Source organism: Ipomoea triloba, chromosome 1 (assembly GCF_003576645.1).
Source record: "Ipomoea triloba cultivar NCNSP0323 chromosome 1, ASM357664v1".
In the NCBI taxonomy this organism is placed as follows: domain Eukaryota; kingdom Viridiplantae; phylum Streptophyta; class Magnoliopsida; order Solanales; family Convolvulaceae; genus Ipomoea; species Ipomoea triloba.
Window position 1 is genome coordinate 27,085,271 of NC_044916.1, and position 22,592 is coordinate 27,107,862.

Genomic DNA, 22,592 nt, shown 5'->3' on the forward strand with positions numbered 1-22,592 from the left:
AAATTTATTTATTCTTGCAACTCAGTGCATGACCATGACATGTTACACAAGAATGTTGGAGAGAATTCTCATGGATTTTGCAATTAGTCCAATGCCAACGCCGATACTGTGAAGTCGAAGGCGAAACATGTCAACTCATTATCCTCTTCATCTAGAATTGTCATTTTAAGGGAGAAATCACCCTGTATTTTTCAAGCATTGTTAACTTAATTAAAAGATAGGACAATAAAATGGCCAAGCCAAAACACAGTGGCAAAGCTAGAAAATAAGTCAGTGGCGAGATAATTTTAAACATATATGTATACTAGCTATGACCTCGCTGTGGCCTATGTGGCTCCCTTCCCCCTGGCAAATTATACTGTGCACCACGGTGCACATAGCAATGTGCACCACGTACCTAAACGACGTCGTTTTGAGCATTGTAAACTAATCGTCCTTTTTTTTTTAAAATCATGTTTCCCGTTTCGGCCTGTCTCTGTATTTATGTTAATATTCTGTGTATTCCAGGCAATCATTCTGTGTATTCTAGGCAACCGTTCTGTGTATTATAGGCAACCGTTATGTGTATTCATGTTAGTAACACATGTTGTGATTTCATGTTAGTAACACATGTTGTGATGCATGTGTTTGTGCATTCGAATTTTTAGGAGGATGAGTTCTGTGTATTTTGTGTAAATATTATGTGTATTCATGTTATTAACACAAGTTGTGATGTGTTTGTGCATTCGAATGTTAGGAGGATGAGTTCTGTGTATTATGGGCAAACATTATGTGTATTCTAGACAAACCTTCTGTGTATTCTATATAATGATTATGTGTATTATAGATAATGAATTCCCTGGAATCATTCGCGTCCACTAATATCTGTGTATTTTGTGTCAATATTCTGTGTATTCTGGGCAAACATTATGTGTATTCTAGGCAAACGTTCTGTGTATTATAGATAATGATTATGTGTATTATAGATAATGAATTCCCTGAGTTGTTCGCGTCCGCGTCTACTAACACCGAAACGACGTCGTTTTATGTACGTGGTGCACATTGCTATGTGCACCGTGGTGCAGGGTATAACCATTGCTTCCCCCTCCCCCAATGCCAATTCAAGTACCCTAAGAGGATTAAAATGAAATTGCAAAGATGCCTACTTACCGTGGGCGAATACGGTGGCAAATTTTGAGTGTGTGATAAAACGAAATAACCAGTAGAGATAGGACAAGATGTCTTTGCACAAATGTCATAAGTCTCATCGTAGATGTTAATTCCATAGTATAGGCCATTTATCACTAGCTTTCCACCAAGTATACCGTTATCTGCAAGGAAAATCCATCCCAAACTTCTAGTCATGCAATTAGAGGAACTTAATTTCTTGATAGGATCCAAGAAAAAGAACAGTATCCATATAATCCAACATCAACTTCATAAGAAATTGTGAAGTAATACTCTAAGTATCACTAAAGTGACTCATTGAATATTTTAATTTGACTCCTTAGATGGTTTTCGATAAACACATTCTAATAGTGACTATGAGTTTTCTTAATATTTTTTAAAAAAAAAAAAAAAAAAAGTAAAACAGTGCCATCACCTGTGGCAGCAGTGATAGTGAAAGTGACGTTGTCGCCTCTCTTCACCGGAAAAGGTGTTATATCAGCTCCGGTCACCTTCATGGCATAGTTTGTCTCGCCTGCATATATATATATTTTCAAGTGAATTATTAACATGAAATTCATACAACGTTGTTGTCAAAAGGGTTCACTTTTCTGGGCAAATTAACCACAAAGATCAGGTTTTTACGACGTCAAATCCGAAACAAACATCTAAAATCTAAGTCTCTGTTGCTGGATGGGAATCTGGGAAACGGGATACCGTACAGCTAAAACCCAAACAAGAAGAAGAAGAAGAAGAAGAAGAAGAAGAAGAAAAGTGAATAAAAACAAATTAAAGGGAAAAGAGGAGCTTACTGCAATACTTGACGTCTGTGGACGCTGCTGAAATCAAAGGAAGGAAGACACAGAGAGAGAAGAAAAGGGCAACGACAGGTTTTGATATCGCCATGGTAGATTATCTGCGTGTCTGATCTGTGCATGTTTGAGCGAGAGAGAGAGAGAGAGAGAGAGAGGGCGATTAATAAGAGAAGAAAGTCGGAAAAGCTTGATGAAGAAGACGGGAACGGTTATCTCAGGCGATTAAAACATTTTTTTTTTCAGAATTAACAATATCTTTTCTTGAAACGTGAGAATAAAAAAAATTATATAAATAAATATACAAAACCTCAAAAGAGATGGTTGAATAGATTCAGCATGAGTTTATACATTAATATATTGAGTTAGGTGAAATTATTTTTTGTACGTTATTCATTTTTGGACACTAACAAGGCTAACATTTGTTCCCACACCGGGGGGTCTTCCTAGCCCATACTGTAAAATCACCAATAATATTGCGAATGTGTAAACATCTAACCTAGAAAAAGGAAGTTTAACTTATAGGCTAAGACTAATTTATAATATCCTATAAATATAATAATCCAATTCCAATTTAGTACAATAAGTAAAAATAACCATACAATCAAGAATTCCTCAAATATATCAAATCTTCTAAGTGTCTAATCTATTTATGTTGGCCCTCAAACTTGAATTCCTATTTATGTTCACTTGTAAAATCATTTGAAACAAGAAATAAGTGTATCCAAAATTAGCATAAGCTAAGTAATTTTCACTTCACCCATATATATATATATATATATATATATATATATATATATATATATATATATAGAAAAATCATATTTTCTTTCCAAAACCATAATCATAAATTCATAATATATAAAATGTATAAATAAAAATATACGTATAATTTGTAGAAGTATGTAGTATAATAGAGCTTTTTCAAGTATAACTTGATGAATATACTTTAATAACCATTTTCAAAAATTTTCCACATCAATTTCCAAAATATATCATATTGTCAAGGATGAGTAGATAACGAGTGAAGAACCTTGAAGTTCTCAACAAAACCACCAAGAGGCATCATAAGCCAACTCAAATTTTAAAAAATAATTTAAACTGTGGGTTCTTTCGGCTCACTCCGATTTCCATATATGTGGGATTAATTTCCCAGCCCACACTAGTATAATAATAAAAATTCAAACTGTGAGTTCTTCCGACTCACTCCGGTAGAATGACAAAATTTCAGTCGGTAAGTTGTGAGTTTTCTGGCTCACACAAGCACCGAATATCATCATCCATATCCTCCATGACTAATTATATATATATATAACTTCATGTCAAAATATCACTTTCGAACTTTATTTGATAATATGAACATGGAAATAAATATGAATTTGAGATAATAATATTTCTCTCGCACACACACAAATTGATCACATTTGATCATAATTCAATTTAACATTTGGGATGATAAAACATAAAGGAAAAGAAGTTTGTGCTCTCCCAAGAAAAAAACACAGAGAAAAAGAGCAATACAAGCCAAGCTTTACACAACACATGGGCTCGACACGTCAAAATCCGTTCTCGATATCTTGAGAATCTCTATTCACAATATTGCAATTTATAGATAAATTTAGGGGTGTTAGCGAACAGAGCTTTCGACAAACTACTCGTGTTCGAGCTCGGTAAGAGTTCGCTTATGTTCGTTTGTTAAGGTAAACGAACATTAACAAACAAAATTTAGAGCTCGGTTAATAAATAAACAGAGTTTAAACAGTGGTAAGCTCGTTTGCTAAGTGTTCGCGAACAAACTCGTTTGTGTTCGTTTAGTAGTGTTCGTGAACAAGCTCGTTTGTGTTCGTTTAGTAATGTTCGCGAACAAGCTCATTTAATGTTCGTTTAATAATAATGTTCACAAACATGTTTACAAACATATAAATTGTTCATGAACGTAGATTATTTATTGTTCACGAACAAATTTTGTTCATGAACATATGCAGGTGTTTGGTTATTAAATGTTCACAAACGTGTTCATGAACATAAATGAACATGTTTGTGAACGTGTTTGTTAACGTTTGCGAACATGTTCGTGAACGTGTTCGTTAACGTTAACGAACAACGAACACGTTCGTGAACGTGTTCGCGAACGTTAATGAACACTAACGAACGGTTAACAAACGAACACGAACAGGATTTTTAAAAACCTTAACAAACGACCACGAACATGAACACCCCAAAATCCTTAACAAACAAACACGAACAGCCTCTGTTCGTTTATGTTCGGTTCGTTAACAGCCCTAGATAAATTTACTTACGTTCACCAAAATATTATAGATCATATAAAATCACGCATATTTTGTAGAAATAAATTTTAGAGCAAATAATTTTGGTAATTATAAACACGTACCAATATTACTTTGGGGAAAGTAATTTTGGTGAACATGAAAACTTACTTAATAACCAACACTTCTACTTCACTTGCTCAATTCTTCTCCCACACCTCTCTTATTTCTTTCCTCACTTCTTCTCCTCCCTTCACTACTCAAACCCCTCTATTTATAGCTGAAGAGGAGATGCAATAATCACACCAAGACAATTCTGTCTTATTCCAAAGACATGTGATGATCACAAAATTGTCATATACTACATCCAAAACATCCCAATTAATTTATTCATCTACTCTACTAGCTTTCTACTTAATTATACAATTACAGTTTAACAAAAATGATAAAGAACAATTAGGAAAATATAAAGAAGATGTCCCTCCATGTTCTTGCTAAATCGAGATCACATGGCCAAAGTATCCAAATCAAGGTACAAATCATTTTCACATGGATGGTGCAATTTCCGAAGAATAATTGGTAATAAACTTTTGTACACGTTTTTCATATATGAAGTTTGGAAAGTCTAGAACATATAAAAAAAGAGTTAATTACCGATTTGGTCCCTCGACTATTGGGATTTCACCACTTTCGTCCTCGACTTTCAAAACTATCCAATTGCATCCTTGACTATGTAATTTCTCACCGAGTTGGTCCTCAATCCAAACTGCCGTTTGAAGAACGTTAAAACTGAGGATAAATATGTAATTTCATTGTCTTAAATAATTTGGAGCGTGGATTCATCAATGGCAATGGTGCATTCAAGCCTTAAATCCTGCGCTGGTGCATTCAAGCCTGGACGTTAAAAAAAAATCCCCCTAAATCCTAATCGCAAAATTTCCAGCAATCTGAATCGGCGGTCGTCTCCTACCTTGTGATTGTTAGTCGTTCTCAGGCCATCTCCTAAAAGCTAACCCTAATCAAATTAAATTGCCTTTCTCGTCGTTCCTGGAGGAGTTGCGAAGGGCTGGAATCTTAGCGCCGCCGATGGTAATTTTCTTGCCTTTCCGCCGACGATCCTTCAAACTTGGCGTCGCAATCGATCCCTGCTGCAAGTCTGGACGGTCGAGACGTTATACATCCCGGTACGAATTCGTCTGCTCTATCTGGCACTTCCTCTACACTTATCGCAAGCTCTAGCTCCTGCGAACCTGGGTCTCAATCATCGAATTGATGGAGGGGATGATCCTCGTTCTTTGTCGCAGTCCCTCGCCGCTGTATAGACAAATGATTAGCCACCGGCGGCCGGAACCCTAACGGCGGCGGTGGCGTCTACAATTGCTCGCTTGTATTTCTACTGTAGCAGCGGTTACCGATGATGCTATTGCAGCCAGCCACGTCCCAGCTATGACAGTGATGTCTTTGGTTTCTAGGTTTGGATCCCCCGCCGTGATGTATGGAATCAATGCCACTTTGCCTTGTTGCCTGAGATTGGTGAAAGTTTGAGAAATGCCGGCGGCAGAGGTCGCGGTGGTGAGAGCAGCCATGGGTGGTTTTTGCGAAAAAGTGAGGCTTTCCGGAGAATGGGTAAGGAAGGAATGGCGGGCTTGCCTATTCTTTAGTTGAAGGAAATGGGTAGCTTTCAGAGAGGCTGCCATGGAAATGAAGAGGAGGGGGATATGTCTTTGGTTTCTAATTCTAATTTCTCAGGTTAAAGTCTGGTTCTACTGCATTCCAAGATGAAAATAACTTCTTCTTTTTTTTTTTGTTGAGATAAGATGAAAATTACTTAAGATTGTGATATCCAGTGATTTTAGGGAAGAAGATGACTGTTCATTTGATTTTCCTATTTTACCCTTGAAAATGGATGGAAAAATAGACCGAGGATTGTTTTGGTTAACGTTTGCATAGTCGAGGATGTAATTGGATAGTTTTGAAAGTCGAGGACCAAGGTGGTGAAATCCTAATAGTCGAGGGACCAAATCGGTAATTAACTCTATAAAAAAATTCATATCAATCCAAAGCCTACAAGTAATTTTCATAGAAATTTTCTATAAAACTGTTTCGTACAGAATTTTTCTGCACAGCACATTGCCAAGAACTTAACGGAAATTTCTGGGATTACTGGAACATATTTTCAACTCAAACTTTTTATGGATTTCAAGTTCTAAGTTTAGGTTCTCCAACAAAAATTCAAGTAAAAAGAAATCTAAGAAATATTTTTTCGAAATTTATTTTTATGACTGCGCCAGGTAGAAATTCCTAGACATAAAAACTTACATACAATATAATCCCAATATATCACATCTATCATAATATAATTTCAAAATATTTTTCTCAAACATTATCATAAAAACATTTATAACATATAGAAATTACTCATAAATTTTTTTAGAAAATAAATTTTGGGGGAAGTAAAAGTAATAATGGTGAATGAACATTTATCTTTAAAAAATTAAAGGATGCTGCCAGCACGCGGATCGAACAAACAAAATTTTGGGGAAGTAAGAATGGTGAATGAACATTAATCTTAAGGGATTAAACCTAAGACCTCTAGCATGACAACGTCCCAAACACCCAAACAACCAAGCCACTCTATCTCTTATATAAAAATAAAAATAGAGTTAATTTCACTAGAAGTCTCTTATCATCATTATCAATTCTAAATTTAGTCTCAAATTATTGTTTTTGTCATTTAACAAAAATATTCTTCGAATTTAACCTCCCTTTACGTTCCTTACTCTCGTTTTATAGTCGGGATAGGATCAAACGATTCGGGTCAAATATCATATAGTCAAAATCAATATTCTAGGCCTATATAAATGTCATTAGACTCACAAGTGAGGGGATCCCTTCTCCTCTACTCTCTCTACATGTGATCTCTCTAGAAGTATTCAACAAAGAGTTCAGGCCTAATTCTTGAATCTGGTCTCCTTAGTTCATACAATTTTCATACACTTACGAAATACAAGGATGAATTTACTTTATCACTTCTCATCATGAATTTTTCTTTTTTTAGCAAGGGCATTTTTGTCTTTTCGTATTCTTCTTTAGTTATTTTGTTGGTTTCATTCAACCAGTTTAATTGGTTTAGGACTTTAGGTAATCTCTAATTTTTAGTAATCATATTTTTCAATCGATTTTTAGTAAAGTCCTAAACTAATTAAACCGATTAAAATCGAAAAAAATAACAAACGAAAAATATACAAAAAAAAAGGCCCTTACTAAAAACAGGAAAAGTAATGAGAATGACTAAGTGTCCAAAAATAATAGTCTGTAATGTTAAATGATAAAAACGATAGTCTGTGACTAAATTTGAAATTGCCACCAATGACAAGTGATCTCTGGTGGAAATATATATATATATATATATATATATATATATATATATATATATATATATAGTTAGTGTTAATTTCATTTTTTGTCATAAATTTATAAGGTTTCAACTTGGACAAAAATGCAGAAAGCTCACTTAAATACTAGACAGAGCAGAGATCCACAGCCACCTCCACTGGCCGTGGAGGTGACGCGGACAGAACAGAAGCAGTGAGGGCACACGGCCAAGCCTACGAGCCGTGGAGGTAGGCCGTGGCGCTGCATCCTGGAAATGATTTCTCTTTGGTTCGCGCTCCGCTTCTCCTATCCTTCCTTGAGTGGGATCCTTCCAAAATATATTGATCCAATTATATGCTCCAAAAAGATTCCTTTTGTTGCTCGTTGTGAACCATTGCACCTATGAACATAAAATACACAAACGAGTCTCAATTCCCACTCAAGTTTAGATACTTTGTACACAAAAATGGTTAAAAATATGGGACGAAAAATGTTAAGAAATAGAGTTATCAATATCTTATGAAAATATATAATATACCCAATTTAATGCAGCAAACAGACGGATGTATAACTAACTCGGAGCCGTCAGGGCCATTGCACAGGCCCCCAATCTTTGGGGGCCCCATAGGCCATAATACATGATCATATGTATATATACTATACAGCAGGCTACTGCCTGCTGTATAGTATATATACATATATATTTTTTCATTTTTTTTTTACAAATGACCCCAAATTTGTTTTTGAAAAAATTATATACATATGTGATTATAATAGGTACATTTGTAATATACTAAAAATACATTATTTGTATATTGAATGTACATTATTTGAAAGTATATAAAATAATATATTTTTAGTATTCAAATAATGTACTTTCACCATTAGACATCTAGTAATTATCAATTAAAACTTATTAACTTAATTGTACATATTATTTAATTTATTTCACAATTATTATTTATTAGTATGGCTTATTGGCTTAATAATTTTAAATATTGAATAATATATTCAAGAGTTTGTTTTTTGATAAATTATTTATTAAGATTCTAAATAATTTTTTTTCTAGAATTTTATAATTATGTTTTCTAAAAAAATATTCATAGCATTAAAAGAAAAGAAGAATTGAGCAATTAACTCAATCACAAAAGGGAGCTCTAGGAAAAATTCAGTACAAAAAAATATCAAATAGATGAGCAAAAGGATGATGCCAATGAAAATTTGTTAGATGCTAATAATTAATCTTCATAAAAAAGATCAAGGTGATTGTGAGGCTTGAAAAAATTTAAATAATAGTGTGCACAACAATATAAGTATGGTGACGATAAAAATGATATAGGAATCTTGATGGTTGTTTAGATGATGTTGGTTACAATGATAAACCGCATGATTCATTTTTATTTGACATATATTGATAGTATATATACCCGGACTGGTCGGACGGGCTACGGACCCGGTCGGATGACTTATGCTCGGGGGATCGGTTGATCGGCGCGACGCTGTGAGGTCGGCGCGCCACGTGCCGGACAATGCCCCAGATGGGCCCCGACGCAATGCGCCCATGACTGCCACGTATTCCTCCCCGCTTACGCGTCGAATGAGGCGGGTGCATGAGCGCCACGTCTCCGTCATGCAAGGGGTCCGACATCCGCGCCTTTTCCACCCTTATAAATAGAACATTTATGAGGAAAATGGGGGGGAATTTTCGAGAGGAAGACTTAAAGAGAGCTCGGACAGTAGGAAGGCCCACTGCCGACCCTCCGAGCCCTTTGAGCATTTACCGACTTGTAACCGGGTTTAGATCCTTGAATCAATAAAGATCGTATTTTCCGGTTTGACTCGGTGTACGCATTTAATCCCTATCATATATGATCTAAAAAATTAAGATGCCCTTGATTCTAGATTAATAAATATTCCTGTTAAAAGGGATCCAAATTCAAATATCGCACATGGCCTCTATTTTTATTGGGACGGCCCTGGGAGCGGTTTATAATAAATGCTATAAATTCGAAATCTGTGAAAAATATCAATACGAATTAGATTAAAATCTTAAGGCAGTGTACGAAAGAATCACGCCTAAGTAAAAGAAAGACCACCGGAAATAATAAGAAAGCAGCCGGAACTTTGAAGGTGGGTTCTCTAGAGATGACTCCCTTGATAAATTTAAGGAATAAGGTTCAAATTGCCACTAAGAAAGTGCAATTAGACCACTGAACGAAAAAAATGTGCAATTAAGCCACTGAACACTTCAAATACATGCAATTTCACATGATAGCAGGTTACTTTCTATTTCATGAGGTTGCCTGCTTACATGGATGATGATGTGGCATTTTAAAATAATCTTTTAATAATAAATATAAAAATTAAAAATAAAAATTAAAAAATATTAATTTTAAAATATTTTAAATATTAATTTTTAAATATTTTAATATTAATATTTTAATATTTTTAATTAATTTTTATTTTTTAATTTTATTATTTAATAAATATTAAAAATTAAAAGAATATTACTTTTTAAATATTTTTAATATTAATATTTTTTAATTTTAATTTTAAAATTTATTATTAAAAAATATTTTAAAATTCCAACTCACCATCCATGTAAGCAGACAACCTGATGAAATGGAAGGTAACTTGCTATTAGGTGAAATTGCATGCATTTGGACTGTTCGGTGGCCTAATTGCACATTTTTTTCGTTCAGTGACCTAATTGCACTTTCAGGTTACGTTCAGTGGCTAATTTGAACCTTATTCCTAAATTTAATTTTAAATTTTATTTCTCTTTTAAATCCCCCCTAGGCCCTAGCCAATGTTTTTGTTTAAAACTAATTTTTTATTTTTATTTTTTTTTAATATCTTTCAAACAATTAAGGCGCATTTGATTAGACAGAAGGAATTAGAACATAGAATGGAAAAGAATGGCAATTTTATGGGGTTGAATAATATGATAATAAAGTAAGAATTTAAATAATTTGGGATTGTGATTGGGTGGTAAATGACTCATTCATTCTTAAGGTTATTCTTATCCTTGTAATATACTTTCAGTTTTAAAAGTGGTCTTACTCCCACATCACTCAATTTGTAATTCATTTACTATTCACGCTACATCCCTGCAAATCCAATTAATTTTCAAAAGCCAACCCCAACATCAATTTAAAACATTAAACTTTTTTTTTTGAAGATAATTTAAAACATTAACTTAAAACTATTAAAAAAAAAAGGAAAATAGCACTTTTCCTCCTATATTATGTGCATATAGCACTTTTCCCCCATATGTTATTAAAGTGGCAGATTTTCTCCTTAAAACGTTAAATTGACATTTTTACCCTTAAAATAACTATTTCATTTATTTTTATTCTCCAACAAATTATTACTTATATGTATGGATGATTACGATTCGGTTCGAACCTAACCAAATACTGTAGCAATCATACCGAAAAGTATGGACGATTCTAGTTACTATTCAAAACCGAAAAAATAAAATTAAATAATTGTTGAACCGTGAACCGAAACTGAACCACAATCATATATAGTGAAAATGATCAAACACTTATTTTGATAAATCAGTACGGTTCGGTTCTAATTTCGATTTTGAACCGCCAATCAAAACTTATTTATTTTTATAATTTTATTTATTATTTAAAAATAGTCTAAATTCAACAATTATTTTATTTTATTTTTTCAATTCTGAATCGTAACCGTAACCGTAACCGTCCATACTATTTAAGTTCAATTGCTACCGTGTTCGATTAGGTTCGTATCGAACCGTGATCTTCCATACATATTAGTAATAATTGGTTGGAGAATAAAAATAAATGAAATAGTTATTTTTAAGGAGGGCAAAAATGTCAATTTAACATTACAGTGGGGAAACTACCACTTTTAAAATAACTGGGGAATAAAAACTGTCACTTTAATAACTCAGGGGGAATAGTGCTATATGCACATAACATAGGGAAAAAAGTGGCATTTTCCCTTTAAAAAATAAAATAAATAAAAGTATTGCACGGCAACGTAGCTGTCTATATGTCACCTTATCTAGAGTTACTCATTCGGCAGGTCTTAAGTTACAAATTTGTAATGACACTGGAGAGTGTGTTTCTTCAACGTCAAATGTTGTGTATAAAGAAGTGTTTAAAAATCTATAAATTTTTTATATTCTTAATTGTTTGTTATAAAAGATCAAATACTTTTCTACTTTGGTGAATATTACTAAGAAAAGGAATACATATAGACACACAAACTCATATGCGCACACCCATGTACAGAAATAACGCACCTTAAGTATATATAGGAAAATAACGCACCTTAAGAAAGAAAATAAAGCACTTTAAGAAGGAAAATTATCGCGCACCTAAAACTTTAGACCGACGCACCTTAAGAAAGAAAACAACACACCCTAAGAAGGAAAACAACGCACCTTAAGAAGAAAAAATCACGCACCTAAAGCTTTAGGTCGACACACCTTAAGTTTCAACAACTGACGCACCTTAATCACACAGATCACGCACCTTAAGAAGGAAAATCACTCACCTAAAGTTTTAGAGCAACGCACTTTAAGTTTCAACAACTAACGTACCTTAATCACACATCACATAAACCACGCACCTTAAAAAAGAAAATGACGTTAAGAAGGAAAATCACGTACCTGAAATTAATTTTTTTTTAATTAAAAAGTTCCCCACCATTATACATCACATTGCATGCGATTGACGCGTGGCGTGCAATATCCTTTTTCTCTCTCGAGAAATTTCTCTTAAGACGTTAATCTTCTCTCCCCTTCAACAGTTTTTTTTTCCTCTATTTCTCCTTGGTTGGAGATGCCCTTAGAACCTTAAGAACATTGTCTTTTATATAATTTAGTAGATATGAAGAATATCAAAGTAATCAAATATAAATAATAATTTTTACCACATAGCAAATTAAATATTTAGTTTGCAAAAAGTTTTGATCGATGTTGGATTTATATAGTAATGGTTACTTGAAGTTTTAGATCATATATGGTTACCAAGAATTTAAATAATATTTTAATATTGTGGAGTAAAATATTATTTTACGTTGGTAGAAACTTTTATTACACGTTAATCAAGAGTGTTGGTTATCTGATATTCCTGAGAAGTTAACCCAAATTTGGTAAATTTTGTCGAAAGTCATACAAAGTTGGTAGACTTTGTGAGAAATTTTATTTAAAGTTGGTAAGCTTTGCAAGACTTAAAGTTGGTTTACTTTGCAGTAATTTTTTTTAAAAAAATAATTAGGTCCATAAACTTTATATAAAAAATCAAATGAGTTATGAATTTATAAAAATTAAAATTAAACGCATTAATATGTTATGTTCATACATAGATACCCAAAAATCACTTATTCACTTGCAATAGTCGGCTGCTATGGTCCCGAGCGAGCAAACGTGCAAATTGTGATTATTAACTTTTAACTTCTAACTACTAACTTTTTAGTAAGAGATGCTAAAATAAAATAATGCAATACTTAATGCAGTGAAATGTGAATATAATCCAAATAAATAATTTTTTTGGTTTAATTATTGTAAAACTTTTTCTTAGTTTAATATTAATACCGTGAAATGTACAACAGAGAATCCAAATAATTTTTGGGTTGTTAATATTAGTTGCCAATTTCACTTGAAGTCTATCACATGAACTCGAAAATTTTACTCTCTAAATTTTATTTTTGATGTGGTTGATAAATTACTTTTCTCATGTAAGTTCCAATATAATGTCTACATCAAGATGTTGTGCATAAAAATAAAAGTTTGTCGGGGTAAGAAAATAAAATTACACATAATATTTTTCATTACACTTTACTGGCTTACTATTCTTCTTCAAGATGGACTTGGAGTTTTTTAAGAAAATTCATCTATATTTTGCGGGCAAATTATTGTGTGAACCATTTCCATAATAAAAAATATTTTTGATATACTGAAAGTATATTATTTGTGTACTGAATGTACATCATACAAAATAATAATGTATAATGTATTTTGTCTTAATATGATGTACCATACATTTCGAATATACTAAAAGTATATTATTTGTGTACTACATATATATTATTTGATAATATAGTCCATATTATTTGCGCGTCCCGACCTCACTAGTAGCAATAAGTAGCATTTCCCTATAAATATAATACAGCTATCTAGCTGCCACTTTATCTCTCTACCCTGCAAAAAGAATGGGGAAGGTATAGATATATGATCTCATCTTTCATGTTAACTAGAAGTACACTATTAATTATTATACTACGTACTATTTAGCTTCTTGCTACTTGTAAGAATTTATTTTATTATATTTTACATGAAATTTTGGTGGTTGATGAGTTAATGGTTTGATGACCTTTTTCTGATTTGTTGATTTGCAGCAAAAGGTAGTGATTGGCATCTCTATGAAGGACCAGAAAGCTCGTAGCAAGGCCTTCAAGATCGCTGTCAGCCTCTCAGGTACCCACTACCCACCCATCATTACTCAATTTCCTGGCCAATATTCATTAAATTCAATCTGAATTAATGGGAAGTTTTGGTTGTGTTACAGGAGTTGATTCCACATCTATTCAGGCAGAGAAGGGGCAGTTAGAGGTGGTGGGCGACGTGGACGTGGTGGCACTGGTCAGCCAGCTCAGGAAGAGCTTGGGGCAGGCGGAGAAAAAGGAGGAGACACCAAAACCACAAACCATGACAATCACTTTCTTTCTTTATATTTTTTTCTTTTTTTTTTTGTTATTTATTTTTTTGAAACATTCCGGGCCAGTCTTATTAGTTTATAGGCTCTGGCCAACCAGCTCAGGAAGAGCTAGCTTAGAGTAGACGGAGATAGTCAGCGTGAGTTACGCTAAGAAAAAGGACGAGACCCCAAAATCACAGAGCACGACAAAGACTTTCCCATCAAAATGGGTGTGCATATATTATATATATAAGGTGTTTGGAACAAGTTTTGGCCTTGCAATATGATTATGTTGAGGGTTGGTTTCCAATTGAGTGATTAGAAAGTTGGAGGATTGGCTATTTGGTTTAGGTGTGCATATAAAAGGTGTTTGGAACAAGTTCTGGCCTTGCAATATGATTTTGTTTTCTTTCTTTCTTTCTCCTCTTTCGATGTTGAAGCTTAGAAGTTAGAAGTAAAAGTCAAAGTCAATATGCAGAAGGGCAGTAGATGTTATGGTTCAATAATCATGATGCAACTAAAGTAATTTTATGTTATAGTGGGTGTTTGGTAAATAGATCTTAGTCGATTGGGTTAGTGAGTTTGACTAGTTGATAGTATTAACTGATTGTAGAGAAATGGTTGGTAAATTAGTTGTTAGCTACTAGCTAATTACCTGCAACATTACTTTCTCAAAAGTTGATAGAAAATTGTTTCGAATATCTTTTTGAATTTTAGCGTTTTGAAGCAATAAGTTGTTACAAAAAATTAATTAATCAAAAACTATATTGGCTATTTAACTATGTCAAATAGCTAATAGTGATCAAATTAGTCAAAATTAATGATAAGCGTTACCAAAAAGGGTCATAATGTGCAATTAATTTTCTAATCGAGTTATATTACAAGTAATTTGAGTTTGCTATTTCTTAACATGTTAATTGATAATTGATTTTATAAGTCATTCATTTTTTCTTTTGTTACTCAATACCGACTCTATAATGAGAACATATACTTAAAAAAAAACAGAGTTAATTCCCAATATAGTCCTCGACTATAGTGGTTTTACTCAATTTAGTTCTAAGTGACTTTTTGTACTCTATTTAGTCCTCGACTTTAATGGTTTTACCCACTTTAGTCCTCTGTTAAGAATTCTGTTTGTTGGGTGTTAATAACAAGGTTAACATGGTAATTTCATTTTTATTTTATTTTTTATCAAATTAATTATGAATTATATGTCCTAATTTATCTCCCTCTATATAGTTGATACAATTCCATCATTCAATTCCCTTCCTCAGGCCGTAGAAACGCATATATATATATATATATATATATATATATATATATATATATATATATATATATATTTGCAACAAACACACATCTTAATAATTCCTCAAACATCTATTATTGGGCAGAGGATTTCCTGTCTGGTTGAGATTTGTTCCTGAACTTCAGAACAAACAATGGACTATTCAAGGTTTTTCATGCTCCTACTCCCGTGTTTCCTGCTATTTGTCTTACTGGTTTCTGCATGCCTATGTTTAAAATAAATTTCAGCGAGTCTTTTTCTTATGAAATGTTTCCTTGTATGATCGTTCACTGATTTGAAATTCCATTTTCCAGAGCATGCTTTGGAACCACAAAATACTGTCATGCATGGCTTAGAAACGTGGTATGACCTCTGAATGAATTTGGGCAAAAGAAAATTAATTGTCACCTGATTTTTTGGGTACACATTTGAAATTAATAATTGAAATATTTTCTGATAGTGAATGACGAATTGAAAAATTTTCGGCCTGAGGAAGGGAAGAACAGAACTTTATCAACTATACAGAAGAGGGAGATAAACTAGAACATATAATTCATAATTAATTTGATAAAAAATAAAATAGAAATGAAATTACCATGTTAACCTTGTTATTAACACCCAACAAACATAATTCTTAACAGAGGACTAAAGTGAGTAAAATCATTAAAGTCGAGCACTAAATAGAGTATAAAAAGTCACTTAAGACTAAATTGAGTAAAACCACTATAGTCGAGGATTATATTGAGTATTAACTCAAAAAAAAAACATATTCAAAATAAAATTACCGATAAAAGTTATGTAAAAAATAGAATTACAAAGTTGTAAATTGAACTTTGAAAATTGAAAATACATAATAAAAACTAAAATTACGCTAATTTTTTTTTTTGAATTGTTCATCTATACTTTCAATCTCATGACCTCTCATATGGGAGAGTCACTACATGTCATCTGAGCACAAGGTGCTTGACAAATTACGTCGCTAATAAAATAAAATAAAGTTGTAAAATTATGTGTATTATGATGTGTTTGTGTATTTGGTGTTATCATTTATGTAAATTATGGTTATGAATTATGTGTGTTAACTATTGGAGTAATGTAAACACTAAGATTAGTTATGTGTACGTGTGTGACAAATTTATGTACATTCTGTATATTATTTACACAGATTCTATATATGGTATTGGAAATCAATAATGTACAGAACTATATACTAGAATACACATAATCTCTAAATATAATATACGTAATCATAAGCCTACGTATTATCATTTATGCTTCATGAGGCATGACAATCAAATCATTAATGTACAGAATTATATACTAGAATACACATAATCTCTAAATATAATACACAAAACCATAAGCCTAAGTATTATCATTTATGTTTCATGAGGCATGTCCATAAGCCTAAGTATTATCATTTATGTTTCATGAGGCATGTCATTCAAATCAATAATATACAGAATTATATACAAGAATACACATCATCTCTGAATAGAATACACAAAATCATAAGCCTAAGTATTATCATTTATGTTTCATGAGGCATGTCATTCAAATCAATAATATACAGAATTATATACAAGAATACACATCATCTCTGAATAGAATACACATAATTACACATAATAGAAATTGGATGGACAGAAGTCACAGAACAGTGTCTGTCGCGCGTCAACTCCTCACTAACTTAGTTAAACAACGTTGTTTCGAAAACTGTGGATCCTGATCCACGATATAACGAATGGAAATAACATGAATTGTCGACTAATCAAAAAAAAAAAAAAAACGAACTTGAATGGATGTGCTTGATGTAGCATTAGGGATGTAAACAAATCAAATATTTTTAGTTCGATTCGTGATTCGAATTCGAATATTTCGATTTGAATACGAATCCGAATTCAAATACATATTTCAAATCGAATTTTATTCGAATCGAATACGAATCAGAATGTATTTGATTCGACTATATTCAAATATATTCGAATATATATATACATACATACATACATATATTAAAATTTTAAAAATTAATATATTAATGGAATATTAGTATAATAGTATATTAATAGAAAATTTTATTACATTTTATGTTAATTTATTGGAGAACTTGTAAAAAAAAATAGGTTAGACATTTTGAATTCGAATATTCGAGTCAAATCGAATATATTCGAATAATGTAGCTGAATCGAATACGAATAAAATTTTGGATTCGAATATTTATCGAATACGAATTCGAATAGTTCTCAAAATAGTCGAATTCGAATCGAATAGTAGGATATTTGACTCGATTCGTTTACAGTTTACACCCCTATGTAGCATTTCTATTTTTTTTTTTTTCTAAAGAGCTCACGGATATGGGCCTGGGCCTTAACCCTTTACCTATAATTCCGTGGCCCGTGCCTGTATTTCTTCGAGATTTCTACACTGCTTCAAATTGACTTCGTGTTGGACACTCTTTTCACATTCGTAAGCATCTCTCTCTCTGGTGTGTGCGTATATATATATAAGATATATGTGTATATTTTTATACCCCTCCAGAACAGATAGTGATCGGTTTCCTTTCGTCCAGATCTTTCCGTCTCTCCGGTAAACCCAAACGATGTCGTACGCATACCTTTTCAAGTATATCATCATCGGGGACACTGGTAATCTTTATATCTCCGCTTTATCTGATTTATAATCTTGTTTCTGGCTTCACAGTTTTCGTATGTAAGTTAACTCTGAATTGACTGTCTGCGCTTGTTCTTCCTGAATCATGCTAGTTTTTTTTTTTAAATGTATAATTTATCAATTCTGTTGACATAAACATGACTGGATGAATTTTTGATGCTGGAATTTGAGTTCGGACCTAGTTCCTTTTTCATGTTGGTTTCTTAGTGTGTAAGTTATCGTATTAGAATTTTCCTCTATTTTCAATGTACAGTTGTTGTTGGATATAATAGCATATGCAGTTTGAGTCAAAGAGATTCTTTCAAGTCCCCTGCCTTTACACCTAAGTAATTTGGATCCACATAATCGTGGTATCAAAGGGGAATTAAAAGATTTCTATCCTTCCCCGAGGTTTCTGGTTAATGTGAAAATTGAACGTGGGATTTAAGGGTTTTTTTTTTTTCCTTTTTAATTTGAAATTCCTGCAGCCCAGAAAAGTTGATTTTTCCTTTTAAGAAAGTAGTGGGATATACATATACTCCTTTTGTCTTTTCACAAGGTTCATGAAGCTGGTTCATTTTGACTCTGTAACATAATTGACAAAAGTTTGTTCATTGAATAGAGTTCAAACCCTTGATAAAATTTAATTTTGATTTTATAGTTAACTTATGTGTAACTTCAATTTATTTATGTTACACACACATGATTTTAAATTTGAAAGTAGACTCCCCAGTCATTAAATAGAGATTAACAAAAGATGAGATTACCAAAATTTCGTGATCTGCTGCCAAATTTCTTCCATGAGCTCAGATCGGTCGGATAAGTATTGATATACCAATTTGATCTGAGCTCTCATTGCATTGCTCATTTAATGAGCATTCTCAAATTATGCCTTGAAGAGGACTCGAACCTCCACACTCTTTAGCACGAGATTTCGAGTCTTGTGTGCCAACCATTTCACCACCAAGGCATATTGAAAGTGAATCATATTCCATGACTGCGATATCTATCTAGTGTAATTTATGGAATATATAACAATGGTGGAGTCTTTCTATAGATCAGTCGCATCGTATAGGCCTGAGTTGGGCATCGAATTGTTTCTATTTGAATTATCCTTAGAATGCCTTATCTGTATAAAAAAAAGAAAGATGCACAATCAAACCTATTCCTCCATTCACTCAAAGAGGTGAATAGGGTTCTAAGAGAGATATGTAAATAGCAGGTCTAGTTACGTTTATTCCTGATCCTAAATGGAATGTAACAACATAGGAATCCATACGGAAACATCGTATCTATTTAGATATGCTTGAATGGCCCCTTCTCATAATGAGAATAACCCTATTCCGACCTGTTCTAATATGGAATGAACATATAATCACGGAGTCAACACAATCATTAGATTATAAGTTCATAACCCTAGCCCATTTTGGGCGGAATAGATCTATGAATCTTTTATTCCAGTTAGTAAGAGAGATTTTGAACTAGGAACTAGATCCTAAAAGCTAAAAAAAGTATCCTGTGCGATTGCAAATGGGATTTTTGGAGGAAGATTATTAGGAACCTGCAAATGGGGTTAGATTGCAAGACTACCATCTGCTTGGCTGTGATTGTGCCTTGTAAAAGTGTATATATTGTACTGTCAGTTGTGTTTCACTTCTCAAGAGTCAACTCAACTTTGAATAATTTTTAAAATATACTCCATGCTTCTTTAGTCTCTCTTGAGGGAGTATATATTTGCATATATGTTTTAGGTTTCATTTTCTTGATAACACATGCCTTCTGTTCAACAAATATACAGGCACTGAGGCACGTATGCCCAGATATGCATGTAGGTAGACCGGATAAGCCTTATATGAAGTACAATGATGTGAATATATTTTGTTGTACAGGAGTTGGAAAATCATGTCTTCTTTTGCAATTTACTGACAAACGGTTTCAACCTGTACATGATTTGACCATTGGTGTCGAATTTGGTGCTAGAATGATTACAATAGACAACAAGCCAATAAAACTGCAGATTTGGGACACGGTTAGCTTCTATCTCCTGTCTTTTTTACTTTTTCACATTTTGGTGTTTAGGAATATAATATGTTCTTTGCAGCCAAATTTTTTATTTCTTCCATTGTATTGAATGTTCTTTTGTAGTTTCCTCCATTTTTTGTTGTTGTTGCCAATGTATGAAATTTTGATTACACTTATTGTGTGACATCTCAGGCTGGTCAAGAATCTTTTAGATCTATTACAAGGTCTTATTATCGTGGTGCTGCTGGTGCACTACTTGTTTATGATATTACAAGGTACTTTCTCCATCACATTTTATATGCCCTATTTACTATTCATAGATGAAACCGACTTTTTTTTTTTTTTTTTGCTCTTATTTTCTCTAACAATTTCTTCCAGTTTTCAAATTTTGCTTTTGGTGTTTAATAGAACTTTTAGTATATTTCTTAAATATGTAAACTTTATTTACTAAATTAAATATTACAAAAAGTTGAATTTTTAAATAATTTGAGTCAATTCTCATTATTTGGACAAGACCTAGAAAATGGGACAAAGAGTGTAATTCTTGGTGGATTTTTTAAGTTGTGAATTTATATCTAATTGCTCCATTTTTTTGTAGTATAGATCTGAGCTGTTCCTTTTTGAGTTTTTCAAATAGCTTGTATACTTTTAATTCATTTTGGCTTGGATAATTAAGTGCTATAATATTTTGATCATGGTTCAGTGGATCTATGTACTGAGTTGTCAGTTAACCAAGTAGCTAATGTATCTTGTTTGAACCTAACTGGTAAATGCTAAAATTTGCAGAATGGTCTATTGATCTGACCTTTCATCAGTAATAAGCTCTTGACGAGTAAATTTCACTTCTGGCCTCAGATGTATAAAGCTTGGTTTCAATTAATCCCAACTGTTTTAGTATTTTCAATTTGATCTTGAATGTATGACATTGGTTTCAATTGTATACCAATGCCATTGCCAACCAAAATTTTGATAAATAGATAACAATTTTGGTATATATATTTCTCTCTAGTTTCAACTTATTTTTCTTCTTTTTTGTAGTTTATTTCACTCTCCCATCTTTAATTCTTGGACGATTTATTATTAAATTTTAATTTATTAGGAGGGAAACTTTTAATCACCTAGCTAGTTGGTTAGAAGATGCAAGACAGCATGCAAATGCAAACATGACCATAATGCTGATTGGAAACAAGTGTGATCTTGCTCATAGAAGAGCTGTAAGCACAGAGGAAGGTGAACAGTTTGCCAAGGAACATGGTTTGATATTTATGGAGGCTTCTGCCAAAACAGCACAGAATGTGGAGGAGGTGAATGAAGTCTTTTACACAGACACCGATAGTTTTTTGAACTTATCACTAAGATTCATTTATACTACTATTTATGTTCATGCCAAACTGAATTTTGGATGCATTGCTTTTGTTTTTATTGTCTTCTTGCAGGCATTTATCAGAACATCTTCAACAATATATAAGAAAATACAGGATGGAGTATTTGACATTTCAAATGAGGTAACCATGTCCAGCAGTTCACATATGTATACCTCAATATATTGTATTGTTTTTTGTAGTCATTAAGTTTATGCCTTCTCTTAAATATGAGTTAGCAAATGAATTTGAACTTTGTCCAAAAATGAGGATGATTGACCGTTGACGTGTAATACATGTTTGCATCGTAAAATATATAACGAGGAGAATAAAACTACATTAGAAACTCTTGGAAGTCATAAGAAATCCTTGTGCAGTGGAGCATTATTTTCAACCAATTTGTAGATTCTGGATGATAACCAAACAGTAGCAATGTAGCATCATACACGATGTCCTGAATTTATTTATTTATTTTTTCTGAAAATAAAAATACAACTTCAGCATCTAAGCCTTGTATGTTTGGTTCAATTTTGCAGTCGTATGGAATAAAAGTGGGGTATGGGGGCATCCCGGGGCCCTCAGGCGGAAGAGATGGAGGTGCTGCTCAAGGCGGGGGTTGCTGCAGTTGAAAACAGGAATCGGATTGTTTGGTCACTGTTTATTTGTGGTCTCATACTTCTTTGGTTTGATTGTTGAGAGCTTGCGTTTGAATTGTTTGTCTGTTTGTGTCTAATTATATTATGATGTCTGGATACAAAAATTGCATCAGTACATATGAACTCCTTCCTCCTCACAGTACTGTCACAGGTGCTGTATTATTTAACGCTATCAAATGTGAATAGAGTGTTTTGAAATGGTGATTATGTTTCGTATTAATTTTTTTTTTTTTTTGGATCAAGAGGAGGGTCAAGCCTGAAGTTCTACAAAATACATTCCTCTGAGATAAGACGCTCACACGGAACGACACTCAAATCAAATAACAATGCCTCTTC

The 22,592-nt window shown here is 32.8% G+C and overlaps 3 protein-coding genes across 3 annotated transcripts; 2 read left to right on the forward strand and 1 right to left on the reverse strand.

Moving 5' to 3' along the window:
• LOC116020039 (putative phosphatidylglycerol/phosphatidylinositol transfer protein DDB_G0278295) lies at positions 1–4,457 on the reverse strand. Its single transcript, XM_031260495.1, has 5 exons — positions 4,397–4,457; positions 1,959–2,075; positions 1,583–1,681; positions 1,150–1,310; positions 1–182 (listed from the first exon to the last, which is right to left on the reverse strand). The coding sequence occupies exons 2-5, from the start codon at positions 2,050–2,052 to the stop codon at positions 84–86; spliced, it is 453 nt and encodes a 150-aa protein (XP_031116355.1). The 5' UTR covers positions 2,053–2,075; positions 4,397–4,457; the 3' UTR covers positions 1–83.
• Positions 4,458–13,770: 9,313 nt separating this feature from the next.
• On the forward strand, positions 13,771–14,456 carry LOC116015933 (heavy metal-associated isoprenylated plant protein 39-like). Its single transcript, XM_031256104.1, has 3 exons — positions 13,771–13,801; positions 13,979–14,057; positions 14,149–14,456. Exons 1-3 carry the CDS (start codon positions 13,793–13,795, stop codon positions 14,418–14,420), a joined length of 360 nt encoding a protein of 119 aa, XP_031111964.1. The 5' UTR covers positions 13,771–13,792; the 3' UTR covers positions 14,421–14,456.
• Positions 14,457–18,062: 3,606 nt separating this feature from the next.
• LOC116001728 (ras-related protein RABB1c) lies at positions 18,063–22,463 on the forward strand. Its single transcript, XM_031241658.1, has 6 exons — positions 18,063–18,213; positions 20,107–20,246; positions 20,432–20,514; positions 21,339–21,543; positions 21,676–21,744; positions 22,137–22,463. Exons 1-6 carry the CDS (start codon positions 18,168–18,170, stop codon positions 22,227–22,229), a joined length of 636 nt encoding a protein of 211 aa, XP_031097518.1. The 5' UTR covers positions 18,063–18,167; the 3' UTR covers positions 22,230–22,463.
• The last annotated feature ends 129 nt before the right edge of the window (positions 22,464–22,592 follow it).